Here is a 26,340-nt window from a genome sequence, read left to right as displayed (position 1 = left end):
TTCGTGGGTCGGTTTATGTCTTCCTTTATGGGTTGTTCTGGATTTTCCTGGTCTTTGCCTTCGTCTTGCACTCTGCTTGGTCTGGGAGCTCGCCTACATGATACTTGCCGACTGCATACGCCTGCTCTTCTGGTCTGGAGCCGAGGATTTTGGCGCGTGCCCTTGTGCTCCTGTTTCTAGTTTTGCTGGAGCCTGCGAGACTGCATCTTTCTTCTCACGCCTGCCTTTCTGGACTGTGGGGCCGTACCTGCCTTGTCCGCTGGCTCAAGGCTGAGGCTGCTTTAACTGTCCCCTTCAGTGTGTGTGCTCCTGTGGAGGGCTCTGCCTCAATTTCTTGGGGCTTGGGGTATCGTGCCCTCCCTTCGCCTCGTTCTTGCTTCCTTCTTCTTGGTGGGGGATGGACCGTTCTTTCGGTCCCAATGATGCATCCCCTATTGGGGCCCTGTATTCTTCAAAGCTGGTGGGGCTCTCTCGCAGACCCTCCTCCCCTCTGGGTATGGCTAGGGTATCTATTCTACATTAAGGAATCTGCGGCTAGTAGTCTCTATCAGATGTACAAGTTACTTACCTTTGGTAACGGTGTATCTTGTAGAAACGAGTATAGCTGCAGATTCCTTCACGACCAACCTTTCCTCCCTGTTCTGCGTTGACCTTCAGCTTGGTCTTCTGCACTCGCCTGCCTCTGGGTGCTTTCGCCTTCTGCGAGTGTCCTCTTTCACTTCCTCTCTAGTGGGATGCTCGTTCTGTTTGAACCACTCCTTCCTTTCTGGTGATTGGCTGATGGACTCATTGGTACTTCTGCGTCCCTGCACCATGGTCTTCCAGTGTGGGGCCTACTCATGCTCTTCTCCCTTTCCATTGCTTGAAATTTCTGATTCCTCTGCAGTCCTCTTAGTTGGGATCTCTTGGCTGTGCCTTGAACCTTAGCTCTTTACAGGGACTGTGCCTCTCTTTGCTGGTGTTGTCTTGGGATGGATTGTCGTTACCATTCTGTTCTGGTCTTCTTGTCCCTCACTGTTTATAGATGGGGTTGCTACCCCCTTTTCGCCTGCTGTGGCGTTTTTTACATGCTTTCATGCCCCCTGGTAGGAGGTTGTATTTACTTGCATGGTTGCTTCGCAGTAGCTGTGCTCTGCTCTCCCTTCTATGACTTTCTGTACCACAGTGCCTGGCATTGTCCCGGATGGTGCTGTTCCTCACCACTTGTTTGGCGTCCCGACTTGTAGGACAACACCGGCTACATATAGCCCTCAGAACAAGGTTCCTTGGCAGCTTACTAAGGCCTGCCTATCGTATTGGGGCATCACCATCAGATTCGTACTGGAAAATACCGCTTTATAAATATTTAATATACATCCCTACAATTAGTGTCTACAGTGATTACACGACTAACCGGCAAAACGAAATCGACTATCTTTTTGCCACTATTTATACATCACTTCGATTGGTACCCCATCTTTACTTCGGCAATAATCAAATTGCAGTGATATACCCCACAGATTACTTACTGAACCTTTTTGTTGACAACTTCACTGATCTGAAGCTTAAACCCAACGTTATACTGCCTTGCAGTTTCTGGAAATACTCAAACCAGACCTTGATTTTTATTCTCCCCTGACGAAGCTCCCGGGGTGGGAGCGAAACGCGCTGGCTGTCTTTTACACTTTTGAAAAAAAGAACAATAAAAAGAAGTTTGATACGACTAGATGCCTTTGCAAGTTACTTTCTAAACTGGTGCTGCCTCCATGTTTCTACAAGTTATCTGGAAATCCAGTGGGACCGAAACACAGCAGGTCTTGGAGGTTATACAGCACAGAACTTTTACACGGTGTGGGACTATTGAAGTTTGAGGTGCTTGGTCCGCTGTGGTGTTCTTTTTGTTGGTTTCTTCCCTTTCTGTATATCTGATGTGTTAGCACACTGTTCCCATATTCCCACAGTTTTTGTTTGTGATGGCTCTGCATTGTTGCTCGGAAAAGTTCTTCGAAGTAAACGGACGTCGGTGCGCCTGGGTGGGGCTTATGTGCCTTGCTGTCAGGCCTGCGGATTACTTCTGATGGATACATCGGCCAGTGTATTCCTCACCTTGTGAATTCCTCACCTTGTGAATATCCCCCTGCGTCAGCAACATTCGGAAATTCTTTTGTAGCTTCGCGCCGACGACGTCATAGAAGCACGGCATCGCGCGCGAGTCTGCTGATGTCACTGACTCCATAATAGGCCCACGTCGGCGTGATGACATCAGTTCCCTTTTTTCCGCGTCGTCGACGCGAACGGTTTTCGAGGGATCCTCTGTAGCGTTGATAGTAACTTTGTTACTATTGTGGTTTTCTCTGTCTTTTTCAGTGTTTCTGTCTCCTGTCGTGATGTCGACTAAGAAGACTGGTTTCAAGCCGTGCGGTGAATGCGGGAAGATGATGTCAATCACGGACCCGCATGATGACTGTATATGATGCCTGAGTTCGGATCAGGACGTCCAGGGTTGTCATTCTTGTAGGAAGATGAATCCAAAAGCTCTTTGTGAACATGAGGTGAAACTCCTGGTTGCCAAATTAAAAGGTAAAGAGGCCAAGAAGAGTTCGAGGTCACGATCGAGGCGGTCGAGGTCGGCTTTGAAGTCTGTCTCGGTCTCCAGTTCGGGAGGAGGAAGAGGTTCCCATTCCTCAGGGCTAGACGACTCCGGCTCACCAACCCGAAAAACAAGAGGAGTCTATTCCGTTGCAGCCTCCTCGAGAGCAACCAGTTGGTTTGTACCTTCTTTTTCCGGGGCCAGGACAGGACCGTTCGCAGTTCTTAAATGCCATGTATGGTGTTTATGCGAGAGCCATGAACCCCTCTGGAGCACCGGATGGTCCCATGGGTCCGTTGGCATACAATTTGGGAGTCGCCCAAGCTTATGCTCAGGCGCCGTTCTTGCCGGCGCCGACACCGCCTTGGCATCTCTCGGCGCAGCCGAAGTCATAGACGCCGGTTCCTGCGTCGCCGGCTCCGGACCGACCACGAGATCTTCGGCATGGTCTTCCGACTCGGAGTTTGACGCCGGCTCCGAGTTCGACGCCGGCCCCGGCTCCTTCGGAGTCTATTCCAGATCCGACGACGTCGCTTCAGAAGGAGAGGTCGAGGCGTGAAGCCCAGCGCCTGTTGGAGGAGCAGAGATATAGGGAAGATGAGTTTAAGGAGGGTGAGCTTCAAGAATCGGAGGATTATTTTGATGATGTAAGAGAGGCAAGTGGGCTTGAACTGTCCCCTGATTGGGATTTAGCCTCGGTGTCGTATGCCCCTTCTAAAGATGTGGTTCACTGCCATGTGGTTATCAAGAAGACAGCGGATCTGCTGAATTTGACTCTGCCCACTGCGGAGTATAAATCAAACATTTTGACTGAAGTCCTCCATTCTCCCTCATCTGTGGTGGAACCTATGCTTCCTTTTACTGATGCTTTAACGGATCCTATCCTGGAGGTGTGGAGTAGGCCTCTTACGACTCCTGCGGTTTCTAAGGCCGTTGCAAGGCGTTATAGAGTGGCTCCTGGGGACCCAGACTTTTTTTCCTCTCATCCTTTGCCGGAGAGTTTAGTGGTACAGGCAGCCTGCTCTAATAGATCTGCAGGTGCTTTTCCCCAGGTTCCTGGAGATAAGGATTCAAAAAAGCACGACCAATCTGCGAAGAACGTTTTTTCATCAGCAAGTATGGCCCCCAAATCTACAAATGCTGCCTGACTCCTGGGTCGTTATATCCATGCCTTGATGGATACTGTAAAGCAGTTGACCCCTAAACTTTCTGAAGAGGACAGAACATTTTTAATGAGGTGCTTGCTGACACTCCGGCTGCTGCTCGGCAGGTCATACAGAGCAGAATGGACACAGCGGATTCTGTAGCTAGGGTCATGGGGTCTTCGATTGCCACCAGAAGAGCTGCCTGGTTGAAGACTTCTGAGTTCTCTGCAGATGTTCAGCCTGCTTTAATGTATTTACCCTTTGATGGTTCAGGCCTTTTTGGTAAAAAGACTGATGCTGCATTGGAGAGGTTCAAAGACAGCAGGGCAACAGCCAGGTCTTTGGGTTTGCAAACTAGAGGATCTGTAGGCAAAAGGTTTAGGGGCTTTGGAAGATCTTCTTTTCGTCCCTACAAGCAGTCACAACAGCAGCAGCATCAACAACAAAATCCGTTGTATAAATCCTTCAGGGGCAGACAAAGAGCTCGTCCTCGGGGACGTCGGGTATCCTCCTCCTCCTCTTCCTCTACCCACCCCCCCTCCTACAACAGCAAAGCAGCCCTAGACCCGCCATTCCGGATCATGCAGGTCCTGTTGGGGGCCGGCTAGCCTATTTTCTACGGGATTGGGAATCTGTAACATCAGACCTTTGGGTTCTCAATCTCGTAGAGAATGGGTATACTCTACCCTTTCGGGAATTTCCCCCGAATTACCCTCCTTGCCAAGGGGTTTGCACAGAGGACCACCTGCTGCTCTTGCAGGAGGTGGTTCTGGCACTGTTAAGAAAAGGTGCGATAGAGGTGGTTCCGGAGCAGGAAAGGGGTCAGGGATGCTACTCCCGGTATTTCCTGATCGCCAAGAAGGATGGCAGACTTTGCCCAATTCTGGATCTCAGGATCTTGAACCTTTACCTGAAGCAGGCGAAGTTCAAGATGCTCACCCTTGCACAGGTTCTTCAAGCGCTGCTGGAAGAAGACTGGATGGTGTCGATCGATTCACAGGATGCTTTTTTTCATATCCCCATTCTGAAGTCGCACAGGAAGTATCTCCATTTCACGGTGGATTCGCAACAATTGCGGTCCTTCCGTTTGGTCTTACTACTGCGCCTCGAGTCTTCACCAAGGTGATGGCTGTGGTGGCGGCACATCTCAAAGTCGGGGATACCGCTATTCCCTTATTTGGACGATTGGCTGATCAAAGCGGAAGGTGCTCCATCAACTGCAGGTTACAACTCAATTGTTGTACAGGTTGGGTTTTTCGATAAATGTACCCAAATCTCACCAGGTGCCCTCCCAGCGCAACCTGTTCATAGGTGCGGTACTGGATACAACTGTATGTCGGGCATTTCCTCCTCCACAACGAATTCGCGACATACAGGAAATGATTCCTTTATTTCACAATGGAGCGGTCGTTCCAGTCCTGAAGGTCCTTTGTCTGCTCGGTCTGATGGCTTCCTGCATTCTGCTGGTCAACCATGAACGCTGGCACATGAGGGCACTCCAGTGGTGCCTCCGCAGGCAGTGGTATCAACACAACGGAGATCTCAGGGAGTCGATCAGGATCTCCAGAGAAACTGCTGAGGATCTGTCTTGGTGGAGCGTGGAGGGCAATCTGTCTCAAGGAAAGCTCTTCCATCTACCTCCATCGTTGGCCACGGTGATTACGGATGCATCCACTCTAGGGTGAGGTCCTCATCTGGGGGATCTGGAGATCAAGGGTCTTTGGTCTCCAGAGGAAAGGTTGCTTCATATCAACCTTCTAGAGTTGCGGGCGATACGTCTGGCGCTCAAGGCCTTCCTCCCTTCCCTTCGCGGTCAGTCGGTTCAAGTCCTGACAGACAACACTACCGCAATGTGGTATGTCAACAAGCAGGGAGGAGTGGGGTCGCAGTGTCTGCAGAGATGCTCTGCGTCTCTGGTCCTGGGTTCAGGACCATCAGATTTGTCTGTTGGCAAATCATCTGGCCGGAGTTCTGAACGTACGTGCGGACAGTCTCAGTCGGCAGTTCTCAGCCAACCACGAGTGGAGGCTTCATCCAGAGGTAGTACGTCACGTTTTTCGGACGTGGGGGACTCCTTAGGTGGACCTGTTCGCCACTCACGAGAACGCTCACTGCCCGTCATTCTGGAGTCTCCAGTATCCGATGCAGGGAGCGTTGGGGGATGCGTTTCAGTTGAGTTGGGACTCAAGACTCCTTTACGTGTTTCCTCCCATACCCTTGATTCTTTGGGTTCTGAGGAAGATTCGCCAAGACCTTGCCCAAGTCATATTGATCGCCCCGGATTGGCCAAGAAGGGTGTGGTACACGGATCTTCTACACCTCTCCTCATGCTTGCCGCTCTGTCTCCCTCTCAGGGCAGATCTCCTCTCTCAGATGGAAGGGCAGGTTCTGCACCCCCTCCTCCAGACCTTACACCTTCATGCCTGGAGATTGAACGGGGTAACCTGAATTCCTTTTCTTTCTCACATGATGTGGTGGATGTCATTTTATCGGTCAGGCGTGATTCCACAAAATCTATTTATTCTTATAGATGGACTAAGTTTGTTTCTTGGTGTGGAGAGAAGTCCATTGACCCTTTGAAGGCTAAATTGTCTGATATTCTTCAATTTGCACTCTCTTTGTCGCAGCAGGGTTTTGCTGTTGCTACGGTTAAGGGTTATCTTTCGGCTTTGTCGGCTTTTCTCTGTTTTCCGGATCAGCCATCCTTATTTAAATCTCCTGTGGTCTTGAGTTTTTTAAAGGGTCTCACAAATAAATTTCCTCCTACTCCCTTTATTGTTCCTCAATGTGACTTGAACCTTGTGCTTACTTTTTTAATGGGTTCGCCTTTTGAACCTTTGCATCAGTGTCCCTTGAGACTGTTGTCTTTTAAAACGGTCTTCCTGATTGCGATTACCTCGGCAAGGAGGGGTAAGTGAGCTTCAAGCTCTTAGTTCGAAGCCCCCATTCTTGACCAGGGCTGCTTTTCTGCCTAAGGTGGTAACTCCTTTCCATATGGGGCAGTCCATTACCCTTCCTACCTTCTATCCTCCCCACCTTCTATCCTCCCCCTCACCCTTCCAAGGAGGAGGAGAGGCTTCATCGCCTGGACCCTAAGAGGCGATGACAGGACCAGAGAGTTCAGAGTGGATGATCAGCTCTTTGTGGGCTTCATTGGTGCCAGAAGAGGCAAGGCGGTGCACAAGCGCACACTGTCAAGATGGATTGTCTTGTGCATCAAGATATGCTACTCTCTGGCGGGTAAGGAACCTCCTGAAGGTTTGAGAGCACATTCTACTAGAGCAAGATCTGCTACATCTGCTCTGTCTAGGGGTGTGCCTGTAGAGGACCTTTGTAGAGCGGCGACTTGGGCTTCCCTCACACTTTCGCGAAGCATTACTGCTTGGATTCCGAAGTGAGGAGGGACGGCCACTTTGCGCTTTCTGTCCTCCAGGATTTTCTGGTATAGGGGAGTGGACACCCTCCGGGAGTGGGGACTGCCGTGGGACTCTATTCACAAGGTGAGGAATCCACTGACAAGTTACTTACCTTCGGTAATGCTTTTTCTGGTGGATACAGTATCTGCCTGTGGATTCCTCACTGACCCACCCGCCTCCCCATTGTCCACTCTTCTATACCTGATTTTCTGTATGTCAAAGGAAATGTGTTATTATAATTGCTTTCCTGCATGGACTACACACTGTGTTTTGATTATTTGATAATATGTACTTGGTGTGTATATCTACTGTTGTTGATCCGTCCGTGTGCCTCGAAGGCACAGAAAAAAGGGCGGAACTGATGTCATCACGCCGAGGTGGGCCTATTATGGAGTCGGTGACATCAGCGGAGAAGCGCGCGCGATGCCGTACTTCTACGACGTCGGCGCGAAGCTACAAAAGAATTTCCGAATTTGCTGGCACGGGGTTATTCACAAGGTGAGGAATTCACAAGGTGAGGAATCCACAGGAAGACACTGTATCCACCAGAAAAAGCGTCACCGAAGGTAAGTAACTTGTTCAGCAGGGCGGAGTCACGTGGTACCGCACCCCGGCGAGCAGAGATGCTGTGGCAAAGAAAATGTTCTGGATCCAGTCTTATGCCTGGGAATAATTCTACGTTAATGAATCTGCGGATAGAATCGTCTCTACCAGGTACACCGTTACCGAATGTAAGTAACTTGTACATTAACTCCTCTCTCTCTAAAGTGGTAGCTTTAGTAGTCCCATGTGGCTTAAGGCTACCCTATTGTTGATCTGATGAAGGTGGTGGTAAGCTGAAACCCAATTAGCTATTTCGCTCAGTGACCGCGGTCGTTTTCCGAACACTGCAAATTTTTCCAAAGTTTGGATTCTGAAGCCCACGCATTTTCTTCACATTTCAGAGCATAATCTGTCTCTTTCTTGGTCCGTTGAGTGCAAGAGGTATCATTTAAGCAAATATGACCAGTATATTTCACCTTCCTTTATAGGTGCTGCGACTCCTCCACCATCTCAACAACCCAGTCATCTCTCCAGTCCACTCCCTCTTCAAATCAGCAGTAACAAGGAGCAGTTGAACTCTTCCCCAAAAACAGGTCTGTACCTTCCCTCTTCAAATTGAGTCTTCTTGAATGCAGTTGGTTACAGCTGGTTGGTTACAATTTGGAGTGTTCTATAGAATGGCTCTTGACACCTGGCGGTCCAACCCTTATTTGAGCTCAATGTTTCCAATGTTTTTGACAAAATAAATATTTTGATTGATACTTCTAACTGCCGATTCCTCACCTTTTGAATTCTTCCAGTTGCTGCACAGTGTGCAGAGAGGGTAAATTTCCTCTCAAATATATAGATTTTAAACCGTGCTGCACCTGCAGAAAACATGTCAGTTAGAGACTGAAGATGACTAGGAGGAGGTAGAAGGTTTGTGCCTTCTCATTACACTGATGATTATTTGTACTTGGCCCTACAGAATGCTGGTGTCCATGATACTATACCTAGACTTAGGTGAACTTGCCATTGGGTGCCTCTACTGAAACACAAAAAGTCTCTTTGCCAGTGGTAGTCTGTAGAGCCGTGAAGGCAGATCTTCCGATAGGCGTGAGAAAAGGGTAACAAGTTCAGTATCTTGCTGTAGGAAAATACCTATTTGTTACCCATCGAGATCGACGTCAAAAGTGCCCTCAACCACGAGGCACTGTTCACCTGCAAACCCGCTATGAGCGATTGAACGTCGACAACCAATATAGAGAGACTCTACACCCAAAAGGTTTCCATCTATGGTGAAACGCTACAGCAAGCAGTCGTAGCCCATGTTGTCGAAAGTTCCATCGTTATCTCACCATTGCTCGTCATCAGCAAATACTTACAGGGAGAAGTCACCGTCTATGGCAGGTCTCCACCGATCAATATCGAAACAGGTACACATGACAGAAACTCTGTCGACTGCCGTCCATTGCCGTTCATAGAGCCATACTGCTACGAGAACTCCGTAGACGTTACCACATCGCCTTTCGACGTCGAACCACACTACACCAAGACAACCACCGTCGTCTGCAACCAGGTGCCATTCATTGTTGAGGCAGACATCTGTCGGTTGCAACCAGACAGCAATCGACGGCGAGACAGACAAACCCGTAGGCATTCTTCGTACACAGCAGCGAGGCGCCGTTCGTTATCGAGGCCTCACTCACCTGCTAAACATTGTGTTCTATACACAAGACTCCCATCGACGTCGGCACATTGCCGTTTGATGTCGAGCCAACATTTGCTCATTGACTGGACTACGTTGCATCACTCGTCTACTAGACGAGTATCACAAGGACCAGCTGCAGCTGCATCTTCGGGAGCTTCTTCCCAGCCTGTGCATGGAAACAAAGATCTCTCCATCAGCCAGAGTCTCCTCGGGCCCCTATTGCCTCTCTCCATGATGACTAGACAGTGTCTGCTACTGGCCTGTTCCACAGACTCTGGACTCACAGTATTCTGGGACATGTTCACCTTCACAGTCTTTCCCGCAGACAGTCTCCAAAGCTAAGTCTATTCTAGTATGCTTGGCACAAGCTAGCCCTCCTAAGTCCCCAACAAGATCCAAGTTACCTAAGGAGACCACTCCTCGGCAAAGAACCAGGTCATGGAGAGGAGTAGATCTCGACGCAGGACGAGGACAAGATCGTTTACGCCTGCACTAAGATCTTGAAGGTCTAGATCAACCCACTGTGCACGTAGATTCCCTACATGGTCGACATCCACAAAATCATCAAAGAGGGGTTACCAACACTTAACGACATTCCACCAGTGAAAGTATCCCCAGAAGATGACCTGAATATGTTTAATGAGGTATTGGTTAGATGGGCTGCTGAGCTAAACATTGATATTCCAGCACCTACCACAACATCATCAGTCATTTTCGAGACCTTACATCATAGGTTTTCCTCAACACCATTGTTTCCAGGTCTGCTACAACCAGTAATGGACAGTTTTCTTGCACCAGCCTCCCTACACGCAGCTCCAGCAAGAACACTAAAGAAATATAAGGCTCCAGATGAAGATCCTTTATTTCTGAGGACCGACTCCCCACCAAACTCTCATTATAGCCGCTTCCAAGAAGATGCACTCCATTGCAGCTTCATCATCCGTCCCTCTGCAGTAAACACTTGGATTCCATGGGCATGAAAATGTGCAGCACATCTGCCTCTTTCATGAAGGTGTTTAGCACTGCAGCATTAGTGGGACGATATGATAGGTCCCTCTGGGACTCACTGGACAGATTTACAGAAAAGCCACCTAGGGAATACAGACAGGACTTCGAGGAGGGCCTGCAGGAAGGAGGAAGTATCACCAAACATCTGAACATCAATCACCAGCGACAACTGGGTCTTAAAATGTGTTAAGTTTACTTCTCTTCAAGTCCTCTCCTCTGACTGTTCCACCTTCAAAAGCCTCATTCCTTCAGCGGATGCTACTACTGAATGAAGTCTGCACTTTACTTTGCAAGGCAATAGAGGAGGTCCCCTTCTCTCAAAGGGGAGTACGTATATACTCTTTGTATGTTTTCAGAAGAAAAAAAGGCCCAAGCAGATAATTCAGGCCCATTCTGGACTTGCTTCTGTTAAACAAATAAAAACAGAAGGAAAAATTCAGAATGGTTGCTCTCTACCAGCTATACCCCAGCTCCTTCAGAGGGACTGGATGAGTTCCATTGATCTCCAGGATGCCTACTTTCATATTGCAATCTCCAGGAAGCATCGGAAGTTCCTACAGTTCAAAGTGGCATCCAAGCATTACCAGTACAAGGTGCTTTTGGCCTGAAATGAGCCCCCGCACATCCTCGAAGTGCATAGCCATCGTAGCAGCAGCCTTATGAAGAAAAAGAATCTACCCATACTAGACCACCGGCTTGTTAAAAGCTCCTCTTCAAATCAAACAAAGAAAACACTACTGCATCTATATCGAGACCCTTCAATCTTTAGATCTGAAGGTCAATGTTGAAAAATCCAACACACAGACTACACTACCTAAGTTCCACCCTGGACACAAAAATTGCAAAAGTGTCAATGTTGCTAAAGTGCAAGGTCAATTTAGAAAAATCCAACTCCAAGACTACTCTACCTAGGTGCAACCCTGGACATAAACATTGTAAGTGTGTCCTTCGGAGCAGAGACTATCCTTCATCGCTCAGTAGGGTGCCAATCTCCTTCACACTCTTCGGCCATACAGAGGGTGTCTTTCCTAGTATCAATGGCTATTCTTTAATTCCAATGCCAGACTGCAAATGAGACTGCTACAACGGAATCTGGACGATCAGTGGAGTCACTTCACACACCATTGGGACAACAAGCTCACCCTGTCACTGGCTGCAAAAAGTTCACTCCCTTGCCTTTTTGGCAGATGCTCGACGCAAATGCTCATAACCGATGCATCTCTCTAGGGCTGGGGTGCTCACATGGGTGCCCCAGTGGTGTAAGGAAACTAGATGGGGCTCCCCCTGCAAAGAATATGGAGGCCCTCCCACACCCCTTCGCAGCCCACCACCTACCACTTTTGCTCAAGGGCCCCCCGCACTGCAGGGCTGTGGATGCCTATGTGGGTGTCATGTTATGCCACTGGGATGCCCTACAGACACAGCGCCTTGTGGTCAGCCAAGGAGCAGCTATCCCATATGAACGTGCTTGAGCTACGAGCAGTCCATCTATCCCTCAAGTAATTTTGTCCATCCATCCATTCAAACCAGCACTCTCCTGTCCAAACGGACAACACTACCACGATTCACTGTCTAAAAAAGCAAAGGGGCACTCGCTCTCTCCCCTATCCCTTTAATCGCAGGCCAGCTGAAACTGGCTCATAGCGAGGATGTTGACAGTCTCGATGATACATCTGCCAGGAATCTGGAACATACAAGCAGAGTCTCGCAGTCAAATGGGGGCTTCTGCAGATAGACATGTTTGTACACGAAAACAACAAAAAATGCCCAGACTTCTCATCCAGGTTCTCCTGAATAGGAACAAAGGGGAATGCCTTTTTGATCGACTGGTCCGCAACATTTCTATACGCGTTTCCTCCTATTTCCCTGATACAGATGGTCCTCAAAACACTGTACCAAGCCAGGACCAGAACAATCCTGATAGCTCCAGCATGGCCTCACCAGGGTTTTACCCTAATCTAATCCACCTGTCACAAAGACCATACAGAAGGCTGCCATGCAGACCAGATCTCCTCTACAAGCTCGGAGGGACGATTTTTCCACCCAAACCTTCCTGACTAAGCTTGACCGCATTGCTCTAGAATCCCTGCAGTATGGACACTAAAGTATTTCGCATGAGAGCATGGGCATTCTTAGGGAGTCCAAAAGGTCATCCTACAGGAGGATGTAATATTGTCTGATCTTCTCCATTTAGCAAAATCTGGACTGTAATTCTCATCTATTAAGGTACATCTCGCAGCCATTGCTGCTTACAGAAAGTCCTCTACAAGAGTCAACCTTCCATAATGAATGAAATACAATTTATATCGCGCTACTTAGCCCAATGGGCGTCAAGGCGCCTTAATAATCCTGTAGTATAGGATTTCTTAGAGGGACCTAAGGTGTTCCCACCAATACGTTCTCACTCTTCTCTATGGGAACTGAATGTGATTCTTTCAAAACTCATGGGCCCCCCCTATTGAACCCATACATAAGGCATCCTTACAACACATAACCTGGAAAGCTGCTATTCTGGGAGCTATAACTTCTTGACTCTGTGTCTGCGAGATTCAGTCTCTCTGTGCCAAACAGCCTTACACTATGGCCCATGCTAACAGGGTAGTCCTGAGAACTCATCCGAGTTTTCTTCCCATGTTAATATATGATTTCCACATTAACCATGTAATTTCACTCCCTGCGTTCTTTCCAAATACTTCCACAGCAGCAGCGAGTTACACTCTTAAGATTTTAAGAAATTATTTAAATTTTATTTAGACAAGACCAAAGCCATGAGACAATCTGACCGTCTGTTAACTATGGCCCTATGAGGTCTGTCTCTTCTAGCAGTCATTTTCTAGATGTATAGTTTCTTGTATCCTGTTTATCTACCAATTAACCAACAAGTAATTATCTGCCAGACCCAAAGCCCACTCTACCTGGAGCATGGTGGCAACAGCACCCCTAATAAAGGATGTTCCCATATCCGAAATCTGCAAAGCTACTACTTGGAGAGCGGTGCATGCTTTCACAAGGCATTACTGTCCAGATTCAGACGCTAAGTAGGGCAGACCCTTTTGATGATGGTAATAGCTGCTTTTATTTGCTCTTGATTGGTCTGCAGGGGTGTGGGATGGGCTTGCAGCTCTATTCAGTGCTTATGACTATTGATGAGCATCCCCTTGAAGAAAGGGATAAGTTACTTAACTGTAATCCTAGTTCTCTTCCAGGGGACTCCTCCTCAAAGTCATAAGCAACCCACCAATCTCTACAGACTAATCTTACATACAGCAGTTCATACATGTCTGTTCTCTGGTCTTTGTGTCACCTTTGGGTCCTCATGGGATAGAGGAGGTCCTGGAGGTCTTAAAGTCACGATGCCAGTATTCACTTGTTATCCTTGTAATGCAAGCCATTGACTTGTTTTCTCTTCAATAAAGGCTGTGTTTTGCACTTTTTGCTCTCTTTTTCTGATTTCTAGAAATGCTTGAGTCTGATAAGTGGTTTTAAAAAAAAAGGAAAACTGAATTTAAATTGTACGTTTTAACCCTTAATATAGAATATACATATATATGTATGTCTGTGTCTATTAAAGTACTACGTACATGTTTTATGCCATACATATATTTATATTTAAAATGTGCTTCGCGGTCCCCGCACGTAGCCAGGACTATTCAGTGCTTATGACTTTGAGGATTCCCCTGGAAGAGAACTAGGACTACAGGTAAGTAACTTATCTTCGGAGCTTGGGAGAGCTGTTTTGCTCTATCTTCAAGACTGGCTTTTGAATGCAGGCTCACCACATTCAAACCTTACATCTGTCGAAGTCATGCCTGATGCCTTTGCAGAGGCTTCCTTTTATAGGAGCCATCCTGGATAATGTGCTGTTAAGTGCCACCTTCCATTGCAATGAATCCAACACATTCGTGTGATGTTTTAGCCTGTCGGAAGATGGACTTCTTTGCAGATGGCCCCACACTTTTTGCCCTCATTTGAACTACCAGATGCCGTTTTTTAACTCAGTGCACTGAAACCTACTAACCAGGCTCCAGTGCTAGTGTTCTTTCCTTTAAAAACAAAATGTCTAATTGTAGCCCAATTGGCATGAACTTTAGCACCCTTGTAATTCCATAATAAATGGTACCCCTGGTACCTAGAGCATGGGTACTAAAGAGGCTCTTTAAGGGCTGAAGCATGCATTTTGCCACCCGAAGGGACCCATACAAAAATCACATGCTGACGGCCATTGCATAATGTGTGAAAGGATGGCAACTCTTCTGAAAACACAGCATTGCATATTGCCTTTGTGCAATGCGCATGCACTGCATGTACTATATGTAAGTCACCCCTACAAGAGGCCTTAAGAGCCCTAAAGCAGGGTGTGTTATATTACATGTGAGGACATATCTGCATGAGCAGATATGCCTTTGTGATGTCTGGTCCTATCACTTGATATTGCAAATGGACAAGGGAAGCCATCTTAAGTATATATACTGGACGCTGGTTATCACAAGTTCCCCAGCTACATAATGGCTTCACTGGAAATAATGGTGTGTGGTATCAAACACCTGGTCTTAGTAAATAAACACTAATGCCTGTGTTGGGTTTATTATGACAGGCACCCTGAAAACCTACCAGTCCTCTAGCATGCTGACTGACTGGTATCGCCCAGCCTGCCACCATAGACAAGTTTCTGACACCTTAGAGGTGAGAGCATGCACCCTGAGGACCGGAACAATGCCTGCTCCAGAGGAAGGTGTTCACACCTCCTCAATGAGAATGGCTAATGAATTAGCATACCAAGGCCAGAGGCTTCAAATCCTCTGCCACCTTTGATATCCGACCCTGGCTTCCCCCAGACCTGGGTGATGCCACCCACTGCCCTGGGGCCCATTTGGCACCAGAGCAGGAGAGAACATTAGCTAGTGAGGTGGTTAGTCTTGCTTGCAGGCTGAGCGCAGCCTGAAGTGAAAGTCAGAGAAGGGTGTCAGCGTCTTTTTTTTTTTGGGTGAAACTAGAAGGTTCGAGGCATGTGGGCTGCTGAATTCACATCTTGTGCATAGATCGCCGCCTAGTGTTGGGTCCGGATGATTGCACATTGTTGTCCCCGAAGAGTCTTCGAAGTATCACGAGATAGGTGGCTCCTCCCCTGGACTACAGTGGGCATGGGCATCCTCTCCATCCTCAGATTGTTTTTTCCGCCATTGGGTTTCGGATGTACTTTTCTTTACTCAAGTTCGGAAACTTTTCTATAAGGCCAAAAGGCCTTTGGGTCGTCTGTATTCTTTTGATCGGTGCCGAGTTCTTGTTCCAGTTTCTTATCGAAGCAGGACGTCGAAGAGAGCCGCGTGGCCTTTTCGACACCAGAGGCCCGATCGTCGATGGAACGGAGCCCGTTCAAACGATGCCCCCTTTGTAACTCAAAATACCCGCACATCGATGTACACCCGGTGTGCAAAAAATGCTTGTCACCAGACCACAACGAGGACAACTGTCTCGCTTTTATGCTCGGTTCCGGTCGAAGAAGACGCTTCGGCTCCGACGTGCAGCAAGACAAACAATGACGAAGCCAGCGCCCGACCCAGTGAATATATTCGACGAAGACGATGATGAGGTCGTCGAGACTGAGGATCCAGAACAGCCGTTGGATCCAGATTCGGAGCACGACTCCAACTACTATGAAGACGACGAAGAACATGTAGATGAAAAGGTCGAAGAGGTAAGGGACAACGTGTCCCCCATCGGAGCAGTAGATGACTACTCGAGTGATGAACCAGGCCCAGCAGTGGGCCCAAACAAGACACTCAAACTTTCAAAGGCTCAGGTCGAGGCATCGCCAAAAGTCCTTAGCCAAGATCATGACAAGCATTCTATAGCCCCGCGTCTCGGCCTGGCTAAGAATATATCACACGAGCCATCGGTCGCCCTACAAAAAGCGAAACCGAAAGTTATCGAGTCAACCAAAACTGCTGAAGGCAGCCTTCGGCTCGAAGAGTGCAACCACATCTGATTCGGCGTCGAAGAAAAGTGTCGACGACCCTGCGAGGTCAAACACAACGTGTGTCGAGCCAAAGATTGGTGCGCTAAAGTCCATTGCGAAAGCCAAATACGTCGAACCGACAAGGTCGGCGTCGACGGACAGCGACACAAACAAAGGACTCGAGTCTCGGAAGGCCCTCGAACCGAGGCATCGAGTCGAAAAACAACAGCTCGTCAAAGCCCTCGAGCCGAAATCCAAAAACGCCTCGGAGCAAGCTGAATCGAGGAAAAGGAGTGCGCCTCCAACGCCACAAGCACCGAAGTCGACGCAAGGCCAAAAGCACGACGACAGAACAAAGTCCGTCGGTCCGACATCGACGCCGGCCCCAAAGCCGCCGATAAAATTCGGACTGCCCCTTACAGCACGGCCTAAAGCGGTCGATCCGAAAATGGGGATCGAACCACCCAAAACTGTGTCACTTTGGAAAAGGAGTCATCCTCTACAAGAGGACATTATGTACCAGGAGCCATCCTATGATGATCAGTCAAAGCTCCATATCGACCCTGAAAGAGGCAAACTCACTGTTTATCAAAGAAAAAACAGGTCTGAAAATCCTCTGGAATCATATAAAATTCCACTAAAGAAAAAAAGGGATTCTTCAACATCACCTGTCCATTTTGAAACTGTACGGTACCATGGCCAGGACACTTCTGGGTACTCACCCACACGCTCTAATGAGGATATGGGGTATGTTTATGATGAACAATATAATTACCCTGCGGACAATGATCAAGATGACCAGACTCAAGCCTGGACAGACCCTATTGACCAGGGGGAGTCAAACCTATCCCTGATACTCCTTCTTATCCTGTAAAAACGTCGCCAACGGAGGATACAGCGGCGTTTAACGCATTAATAGAGAGGGCAGCACATAATCATGATGTGGACATGCATGCTGACCCGATTGAGGAGGATTTCTTGTTTGACACTTTCTCCACTTCAGAGAAATCAGTTAAAACATTGCCAATGTTAAAGGGTGTCCTCAAACACGCAGGAGACATTTTTAAGGAAACCACAAGAGCAAGGGTTGTTAACCCCAGAATTGAAAGAAAATACAGACCGGTGCCTGTGGACCCTACATACATTAAGGGACAGCTGCCGTTGGACTCTTTGGTAGTATCCAATGCTCGTAAGTGTGCTAACTCCCAAACTACTGGTGATGCTCCTCCTCCGGACAAAGAGTCTAAAGTATTGGAAGCTTCTGGGAAAAGGGTGGCTGCTCAAGCAGCTAACATCTGGAGAATTTCCTACACACAGGCCCTGTTAGCCAGATACGATAGGGCACATTATGACACATTAGAGCAACTGCTACAACATTTGCCTGATGCCTACAAGGCAGGAGCAGAAACACTAATACAGGAAGGGAAGCTAATATCCAACGCTTCCATTAAATGTGCGTTGGACGTAGCGGACACCATCTCTGGGTTCAAACCAGAGATTCAAACCACATTACTAAATCAGCCAGTAAACCCTGATTTTTTGTTTGGTCCTGATGTGGACATAATCTTAGACAAGATTAAAAAAGACACAGACACAGCAAAATCTATGGGGGCCTTGCAATCACAACAATTCAGAGGGGGTTCCTTTCGACACTCCACTAACAGAGGAGCTACAAGAGGCCAGGCATCCCAGCAAACTCAATACAATAAAGGGAAGACGCAAACCACCTATAATAAGACAAACAAAGGTGGATACCGTGGCAACAGCAGTAAAGGCAGAGGACGAGGGAATAACAACACCAGATCCTCCGCTAATACTAAACAGTGACGCCTTGTCGCTGCCCCCGGGCCATATAACACCAGTCGGAGGCAGATTACAACAGTTCCTGCCTGTCTGGGAAAGCATTACCACAGACAGGTGTGTGAGACAACTTATTCAGTACGGGTATTGTCTAGAGATAACATCCACTCCACCCAACATACCCCCGAAACACCGTCCTATGTCCGCACAGCACATAGACTTATTGCAGCAAGAAGTTATCAGCATGCTGCAAAAAGGGGCCTTAGAACTCGTCCCTATACAAGAGCAGGGTGTATTCTCTATACTTCTTAATCCCCAAGAAGGACGGGTCTCTCAGGCCAATACTAGACCTCAGGCCCCTAAACCAATACATCTTGTCAGAACACTTTCACATGCTCACTTTACAGCAAGTTCTACCATTACTCAGTCAGGGAGACTTCCTCGCAACACTAGACTTAAAGGATGCGTATTATCACATACCAATACATCCAGCGCACAGGAAGTATCTCAGGTTTACCATCCAAAATCGGCACTACCAGTTAAAGGTATTACCTTTCGGGGTGACAACAGCCCCCAGGGTGTTTACCAAGTGCCTAGCAACAGTGGCTGCGCACCTACGGAGAAACCATATTCACGTCTACCCCTATCTAGACGACTGGCTCATCCAAGCAAAGTCAGCCCAGCAATGTGCCAGCCGCGTGTCCCGCACTATTCACCTCCTACACAACCTCGGATTCTCATTAAACTACCCAAAGTCTCATCTTCAGCCCGCCCATGTACAACAGTACCTGGGAGCAACAATAGACACTCTGGCCGCAACGGCGCAGCCAAACTCAGCAAGAATAAACAGCATTCTACTACTCATTCAGAAATTTAGACCCCAACACTCGCTCTCAGCACGGGTGTTTATGCAGTTGATAGGCATGATGGCCTCCTGCATCTTCATAGTCCCTCACGCAAGACTACACATGCGTCCCCTTCAGGAGTTCTTAGCACGGCAGTGGAACCAGGCTCAGGGACAATTGACAGACCTAGTGTTGGTGACCGGTCGCGCATACAACTCTCTGCATTGGTGGAACCCACAAAACCTTTGCAGGGGACGACCGTTCCAAGAGCCTGTACCACAAATAGTGCTGACGACGGACGCAACTCTCCTGGGATGGGGAACGCATGTCCTCCATTACACAGTGCAGGGACTATGGACGACACAACAAAAGAGGATGCACATCAACCTGCTGGAACTGATGGCAATCTTTATGGCAATGAAGGCTTTCAAGGTACACTTGTGCAACAAAGTCTCGTTAATCTGGACGGACAACATGACTGCCATGTACTACATACAGAAGCGGGGGGGGGGGACACTCTCCGTAGTTGTCACATCTAGTGCAAAGCATGCGGAAGTGGGCCATTGAGAGAACATCTTCCTCATGGTGGAACACCTCCCAGGCAGGGACAACCAGATGGCGGACCTGCTCAGCAGACACAGCCACCAGATGCACGAGTGGGAGATACATCCCTCTGTGCTGCAACCGTACTTCCAGCAGTGGGGTCACCCAGAAATAGACCTGTTCGCCACAAGGGAAAACGCAAAATGCCAAAGCTTCGCCGCCAGGTTTCCACATCCGCAGTCTCAGGGCAATGCGATATGGATGAACTGGTCAGGCAAGTTTGCGTACGCTTTTCCCCCCAGCCCCGCTCATACCACTAGTGGCACGCAAACTGCGACAACATTCACTGACACTGATCCTGGTTGCTCCAACATGGGCACGGCAACCATGGTACACCACGTTCCTAGAACTTTCCGTGGTTCCTCATCAAAGGCTGTGCTTAACACCCAGTCTTTTAACGCAGAGCCATGGCGACATTCAGCACCCAGATCCGCAACAGTTGAACCTTGCGATCTGGCTCCTGAGGTCATAGAGTTTGGTTACCTAAACTAGCCTCCTGACTGTATGAATATTTTCAAGGAGGCAAGAAGACCTACAACCAGAGCATGCTATGCGGCAAAGTGGAAACGTTTTGTCATCTATTGTGACCATGACATAAATCCGCTAGATGCATCTACTCAAAACATCATATGTTACCTATTACATCTACACAGATGCAATCTAGCTTACAGTTCTATATGCATACATTTAGCTGCAATAGCAGCATATCTTCAGAACAGGCAGCACCTTTCACTCTTCCAGAAAGACGAAGCAACTGTTTGTTGCCTTTTCACCACAGCACAAAGGCAACCCCATTTCCAAATCAGGTATAGCCCGATGGATTGTTAAGTGCATACAAATCTGTTATCAAAAAGCTAAACGCACATTAACAGTTCCCCCAAAAGCGCATTCAACACGCAAGTTAGGGGCATCCATGGCTTTCCTAGGAAACATTCCTCTAGAAGACATATGTAAGGCAGCCACATGGACTACCATACATACATTTACCAAACACTACTGCGTAGATGTACACTCCAAACAGCAAGCAGCTGTAGGGCAGGCTGTACTCAAAACTCTTTTTCAAACTGCTGCAGCTGGCACGGGCAACCGCCGCTAGGAGGAGAATGCTCTACATTCTATGCACAAGATGTGAATTCAGCAGCCCACATGCCTCAAACTGAATATGCTACTTACCAGTATGCATCTGTTCTTGGCATGTAGGGCTGCTGATATTCACATCGCCCTCCCTCCTCCCCGGTGCCTGTCGCAGCTGTATCAATCAAAATTAATCTCTGGCATGGGTATCACTTACTGTATCATAATCCATCCCTGCCACAATGGCGAAAAACAATCTGAGGATGGAGAGGATGCCCATGCGCACTGTAGTCCAGGGGAGGAGCCACCTATCTCGTGATACTTCGAAGACTCTTCCAGGACAACAATGTGCAATCATCCGGACCCAACACTAGGCGGCGATCTATGGACAAGATGTGAATATCAGCAGCCCTACATGCCAAGAATAGATGCATACTGGTAAGTAGCATATTCCTTATGCCTGCATCCCACAGGAATTGGTCATATAGGGGGGGGTATAGTCACCTCAGGAGTAGGTTCAATTCAATTCAATTCAACATAATTTGTATAGCGCGCTACTCACCCAGTAGGGTCTCAAGGCGCTGGGGGGAGGGGTTCATTACTGCTCGAAAAGCCAGGTCTTGAGTTGTTTCCTGAAGGGGAGGTGGTCCTGGGTCAGTCGGTGGTGGGTGGGGAGGGAGTTCCATGTCTTGGCCGCCAGGTAGGAGAAGGATCTTCCCCCAGCGGTGACTCTGCGAATGCGTGGCACGGCGGCGAGGGCGAGGCTGGCCGATCGTAGCTGGCGGGTGGGTGTGTAGAAAGTGAGGCGGCTGTTGAGGTACTTCGGGCCCATGTCGTGGAGAGCCTTGTGTGCGTGGGTGAGGAGTCTGAACGTGATCCTCTTGTTGACGGGGAGCCAGTGCAGGTCTCTCAGGTGGGTAGAGATGTGGCTGCGGCGAGGGATGTCCAGGATGAGTCGTGCGGAGGCGTTCTGTATCCGCTGGAGTCTTTTCTGTAGTTTGGCGGTGGTTCCCGCGTAGAGATTGTTCCCGTAGTCCAGTCGGCTGGTGACGAGTGCCTGGGTGACTGTCTTCCTGGTTTCGGTGGGGATCCATCGGAAGGTCTTACGGAGCATGCGCAGGGTGTTGAAGCACGATGACGATACGGCGTAGACTTGTCTGGTCATCGAGAGGGAGGAGTCCAGGATGAAGCCCAGGTTTCGTGCGTGGTCCGTTGGCTTGGGGGTGGTGCCCAGGGCAGGGGGCCACCAGGAGTAGTCCCAGGCGGAGGGTGATGATCTCAGGATGAGGACTTCCGTCTTGTCTGAGTTCGGTTTCAGGCGGCTGTTCTTCATCCACTCAGCGACTTCTTTCATCCCTTCGTGTAGGCTGGCTCTGGCGGTTGCGGGGTCGTTGGTGAGGGAGAGTATCAGCTGGGTGTCGTCGTCGTAGGAGATGATGTTAAGGTTGTGTTGGCGTGCGATGGCTGCGAGAAGTCTCGTGTAGACGTTGAAGAGGGTGGGGCTGAGTGAGGATCCTTGTGGTACGCCGCAGATGACTTTGGTGGCCTTGGATCTGAACGGGGGAGGCGGACTCTCTGGGTTCTTCCGGCGAGGAACGAGATGATCCACTCCAGTGCCTTCTCTTGGATTCCGATGTTGCTGAGGCGCTGTACTAGGGTGTGGTGGCAGACCGTGTCGAATGCTGCAGAGAGGTCCAGGAGGATGAGGACCGCTGTTTTCCCGTTGTCGAGCAGGGACCTGATGTCGTCGGTGGCTGCAATGAGGGCGGTCTCGGTGCTGTGGTTGGCTCGGAAGCCGGACTGCGAGGGGTCGAGGGATCCGTTTGTCTCGAGGAAGGCGGCGAGCTGTTTGTTGACGGTCTTCTCGATGACTTTGGCAGGAAAAGGGAGGAGCGAGATGGGGTGGAAGTTCTAGAGGTCGGTGGGGTCCGCTGTTGGTTTCTTCAGGAGGGCGGTGAGCTCTGCGTGCTTCCAGCTCTCCGGGAAGGTGGCGGTGTTGAAGGAGAGATTGATGATGTCCCGGAGTAGGGGTGCGATGATGGAGTCTGCCTTGTTGAAGACGTGGTGGGGGCAGGGGTCGGTTGATGATCCGGAGTGGATGGTGTTCATCGTGCGGGTGGTGTCTTCGGTGCTGACGGGCTCCAGTTGCAGAGGGTGGTGCTGGGGGGCGTTGGTTCGGTGGTTGGGTGCGTCGTCTGTGCGCCGAAGCTGTTGTGTATGTCGGCGATCTTGCGGTGGAAGAAGGTGGCGAGTGAGTCGCAGAGGTCTTGCGAGGGTGTGATGTCGTTGTTTCCGGCGTTGGGGTTGGAGAACTCTTTGACGATGCTGATGAGTTCCTTGCTGTTGTGGGTGTTGTTGTCCAGTCGTTCTGTGAATGTTGTCCTTTTGGTGGTGCGGATCAGCTGGTGGTGTTTGCGGGTGGCGGTCTTGAGGGCAGTCATGTTTTCTGTGGTCTGGTCGTGACGCCAGGCTTTTTCATGGGTGCGGCAGTTTTTCTTGGATATTTTGAGTTCGTCGGTGAACCAGGAGGCTTTCTTGCTGCCGGGTCTGCTGGGAGGGTTCTTCTGTGGTGCGAGGTCGTCTGCGCAGTTGGTGAGCCACTGTGTGAAGGTGCAGGCTGCTTCGTTGGGGTCCGTTGCGCTGGCGGGAGGGTTCTCGCTGAGGGAGGTGGTGAGCTGGTCGGCGGTGATCTTGCTCCAGCTTCTGCAAGGAACCTGTTGCGGGTGGTGGTGGTGGGTCGTGGTTCTTCTGAAGCTGAAGTGGACGCAGCTGTGATCCGTCCAATGAAGTCCGGTGGAGTGGCTGAAGGAGATGTGCTTGCTGGAGGAGAAGACGGGGTCAAGCGTGTGGCGGCGTAGTGGGTGGGGGTGTCCACCAGTTGCTTGAGTCCGAGGTTGGCGAGGTTATCCAGCAGGGCGGTGGTGTTGCAGTCCTTGTTGTTCTCCAGGTGGAAGTTGAGGTCCCCTAGGAGGATGTAGTCAGCGGAGGGGAGGACGTGCGGGCTGATGAAGTCTGCGATGTCTTTGCTGAATTGTGTGTGTAGTCCTGGGGGTCTGTAGATGAGGGTGCCTCTGAGGGTGGTCTTGGGGTCAGTGTGTATCTGGAAGTGGAGGTGCTCGGCGGCGGGAAAGGTGTCGTCGGAGTTGGTTGTGATGCGGATGGTGTTCCTGTGGACGATGGCGATGCCTCTTCCGGTCTGGTTGACGCGGTCCCTCCGGGTGATCTTGTATCCGTCCGGGATGGCTATGGCGATATCAGGCGCTGCGGAGGCATTCATCCAGGTTTCTGTAAGGAAGGCGACGTCTGGTGATGTTGTGTCGAGGAGGTTCCAGAGTTCGACGGCGTGTCTGTGGACGGAGCGGGTGTTGAGCAGGATGCACTGGAGGTGGTTGTTGCTGGTGTCTGGCCTTTTGAGTGCGGTGCAGGTCCGGAGGCAGATGAACTTGCAGACTTGGCAGGTGAAGGGTCCGTGGGTGCAGGCAGGGTTCCGGTCGGGTTTGAGTGCGTGGAGGGTGGCGGCGTCGTAAGTCCGTCGTGTTGGCTGGCATCGTCTGGGTCGTTGCGCTGGGCGCGGGCCCTGCGCGGACAGGCGCAGACGGGTTTGCCTTTGGCGCGCCTTCAGCGCACAATCCGATCGTCTGCTGCGCGTTCGCCGTGTGGCCTCCATATGAGGGGCTGAGGGAGGGAGGGAGGAGCAGCTGGGAGGCGGGAGCGGGGTGGCGAATGGGAACGGCGGGGGGGCGGGGCCGCAGGGAGCAGCGGCGGGAGGCGGGAAGCGGGAGGGCTCAGTAGGCACAGGGGGAACGAGGGGAACCAAATTAACAGAATACAGAAGGCAAGGGGAACGAGGGGAAAAAACGGCGGAATTACAGGCACAAGGAAACGAACAATACAGAACTAAAATAACAGAATACAGAAGGCGAGGGGAAAAAACTGCGGAATTACAGGCACAAGGAAATGAAACAATGCAGAACCAAACAGCGGTCGCAGCACACAGCACGGGGAGGACCACGCGGTGGCTAGGGGGGCGACCTACCTGGTGACAGGGTCAAGGGTCGCAGCCTTTACCACCGTGCGGCCTCCATATGAGGGGCTGAGGGAGGGAGGAGCAGCTGGGAGGCGGGAGTGGGGTGGCGAATGGGAACGGCGGGGGGGGGGGCCGCAGGGAGCAGCGGCGGGAAGCAGAGGGCGAGGCGGGAAGCGGGGAGGGCACAGCAGGCACAGGGGGAACGAGGTGAACCAAAATAACAGAATACAGAAGGCAAGGGGAACGAGGGGAAAACCAGCGGAATTACAGGCACAAGGACACGAAACAATACAGAACTAAAATAACAGAATACAGAAGGCATGGGGAACGAGGGGAAAAAATAGCGGCATTACAGGCACAAGGAAACGAAACAATACAGAACTAAAATAACAGAATACAGAAGGCAAGGGGAATGAGGGGAAAAAACAGCGGAATTACAGGCACAAGGAAACGAAACAATGCAGAACCAAACAGCGGTCGCAGCACACAGCACGGGGAGGACCACGCGGTGGCTAGGGGGGCGACCTACCTGGTGACAGGGTCAAGGTAGCCCATTGGCGGCTACCCTACACTCCCATTGATGCCCCTAAATTAAGTTTTAGGTGCCCCCCTGATACCAGGATCTTAAATTCATCTGACTGAAGAAAGGACAGCGAAGAGCCAAAGATGCAAGAACTGCAGACTGATGGTGGACTTTGACGCCAAACCTTGCCTGCCTACCTTCTCCTGTCTGACAGATGCGACCCCCAACTTGTCCAGCAGCTTTGTGTACCCTGTATGGCATATTCTGTAGCACATAAAAGAATCTCAGGAGTGCCATCATTTTAAAGAGAGCACCTCGACCTAGTAAGGAGAGTGGTAATGATCTCCAGTGTTTCACGTCTCTTTGGAGTCATTACAAGGGGACTAGCAAATTATGGGTGTGAAAGAGATTAGGGTCTGTGGTTACGATTATACTGAGGTATCGAAAACCTTCTGTTACAACCGCCACGTCACACTGTTGGCAGAACTAGGGTCGGACCTTGCAGTAAATAGACAGTGAATTTGAACCAGTTGATCTTATACCTGGAGTATTTGCCGAAATTCATGAAAATTATGATAATTCTGTGGCTGAATGAGCGCTGTGCTGCGGCATATAATAAATGTCAGCATACAGGTATATTCTGTCCTCCCAGTCAGCAGTCCATCGGAGGCACAGGATCAACGGGTCTCCTCTGACCCATGCCGCCAGTGGTTCAAGGACTAACGCAAACTTTAGAGGCGATGGGGGATCCCTGTCTCGTACCTCGCTTGCGAAGGAACGAGTGTGAGGCACGCCAATTCACCACTATCTGCGCCAGTTGGTCTGCATATAGCAATCGTAGCCACGCCAAGAATCCAGGCCCAAACCCTAGTCTTTCTAGGACTGCGAATAGATATGGCCACTCTACTGTTTCAAAGGTCTTACGGGCGTCTAGGGACAGTATCACTGCATCCTTTCGTATGATGTCTACTCTGCCTAGCACCCCTTGCAGTCGGCGCAGGTTAAGTGCATTATTTCGCCCAGGCATGAAGCCGGACTGGTCTGGGTGGACAAATGTAGATATTATTTGGACGAATCGAGAGGCCAGCAGCTTAGCCAGGATCTTGACCTTTGCATTGAGAAGAGAAATGGGCGGTAGGAG

The 26,340-nt window shown here is 49.8% G+C and overlaps 1 protein-coding gene across 8 annotated transcripts in view; it reads left to right on the top strand.

Moving 5' to 3' along the window:
* The window catches only part of GTF2I (general transcription factor IIi), a 1,750,178-nt gene that overhangs the window by 1,155,454 nt on the left and 568,384 nt on the right, over positions 1-26,340 (top strand). For all 8 annotated transcript variants that reach the window (XM_078679426.1, XM_078679427.1, XM_078679425.1 and 5 more), the window contains exon 22: positions 8,162-8,266. In XM_078679426.1, the coding sequence (XP_078535552.1) occupies positions 8,162-8,266 (105 nt within the window). The remainder of the gene's footprint in view (positions 1-8,161; positions 8,267-26,340) is intronic.

The sequence above is a fragment of the Lissotriton helveticus genome, chromosome 3_1, assembly GCF_964261635.1.
Source record: "Lissotriton helveticus chromosome 3_1, aLisHel1.1, whole genome shotgun sequence".
Lineage (NCBI taxonomy): Eukaryota > Metazoa > Chordata > Amphibia > Caudata > Salamandridae > Lissotriton > Lissotriton helveticus.
The sequence above is the reverse complement of the archived record's forward strand: the minus strand, read 5'-3'. Positions and strand labels throughout refer to the sequence as shown.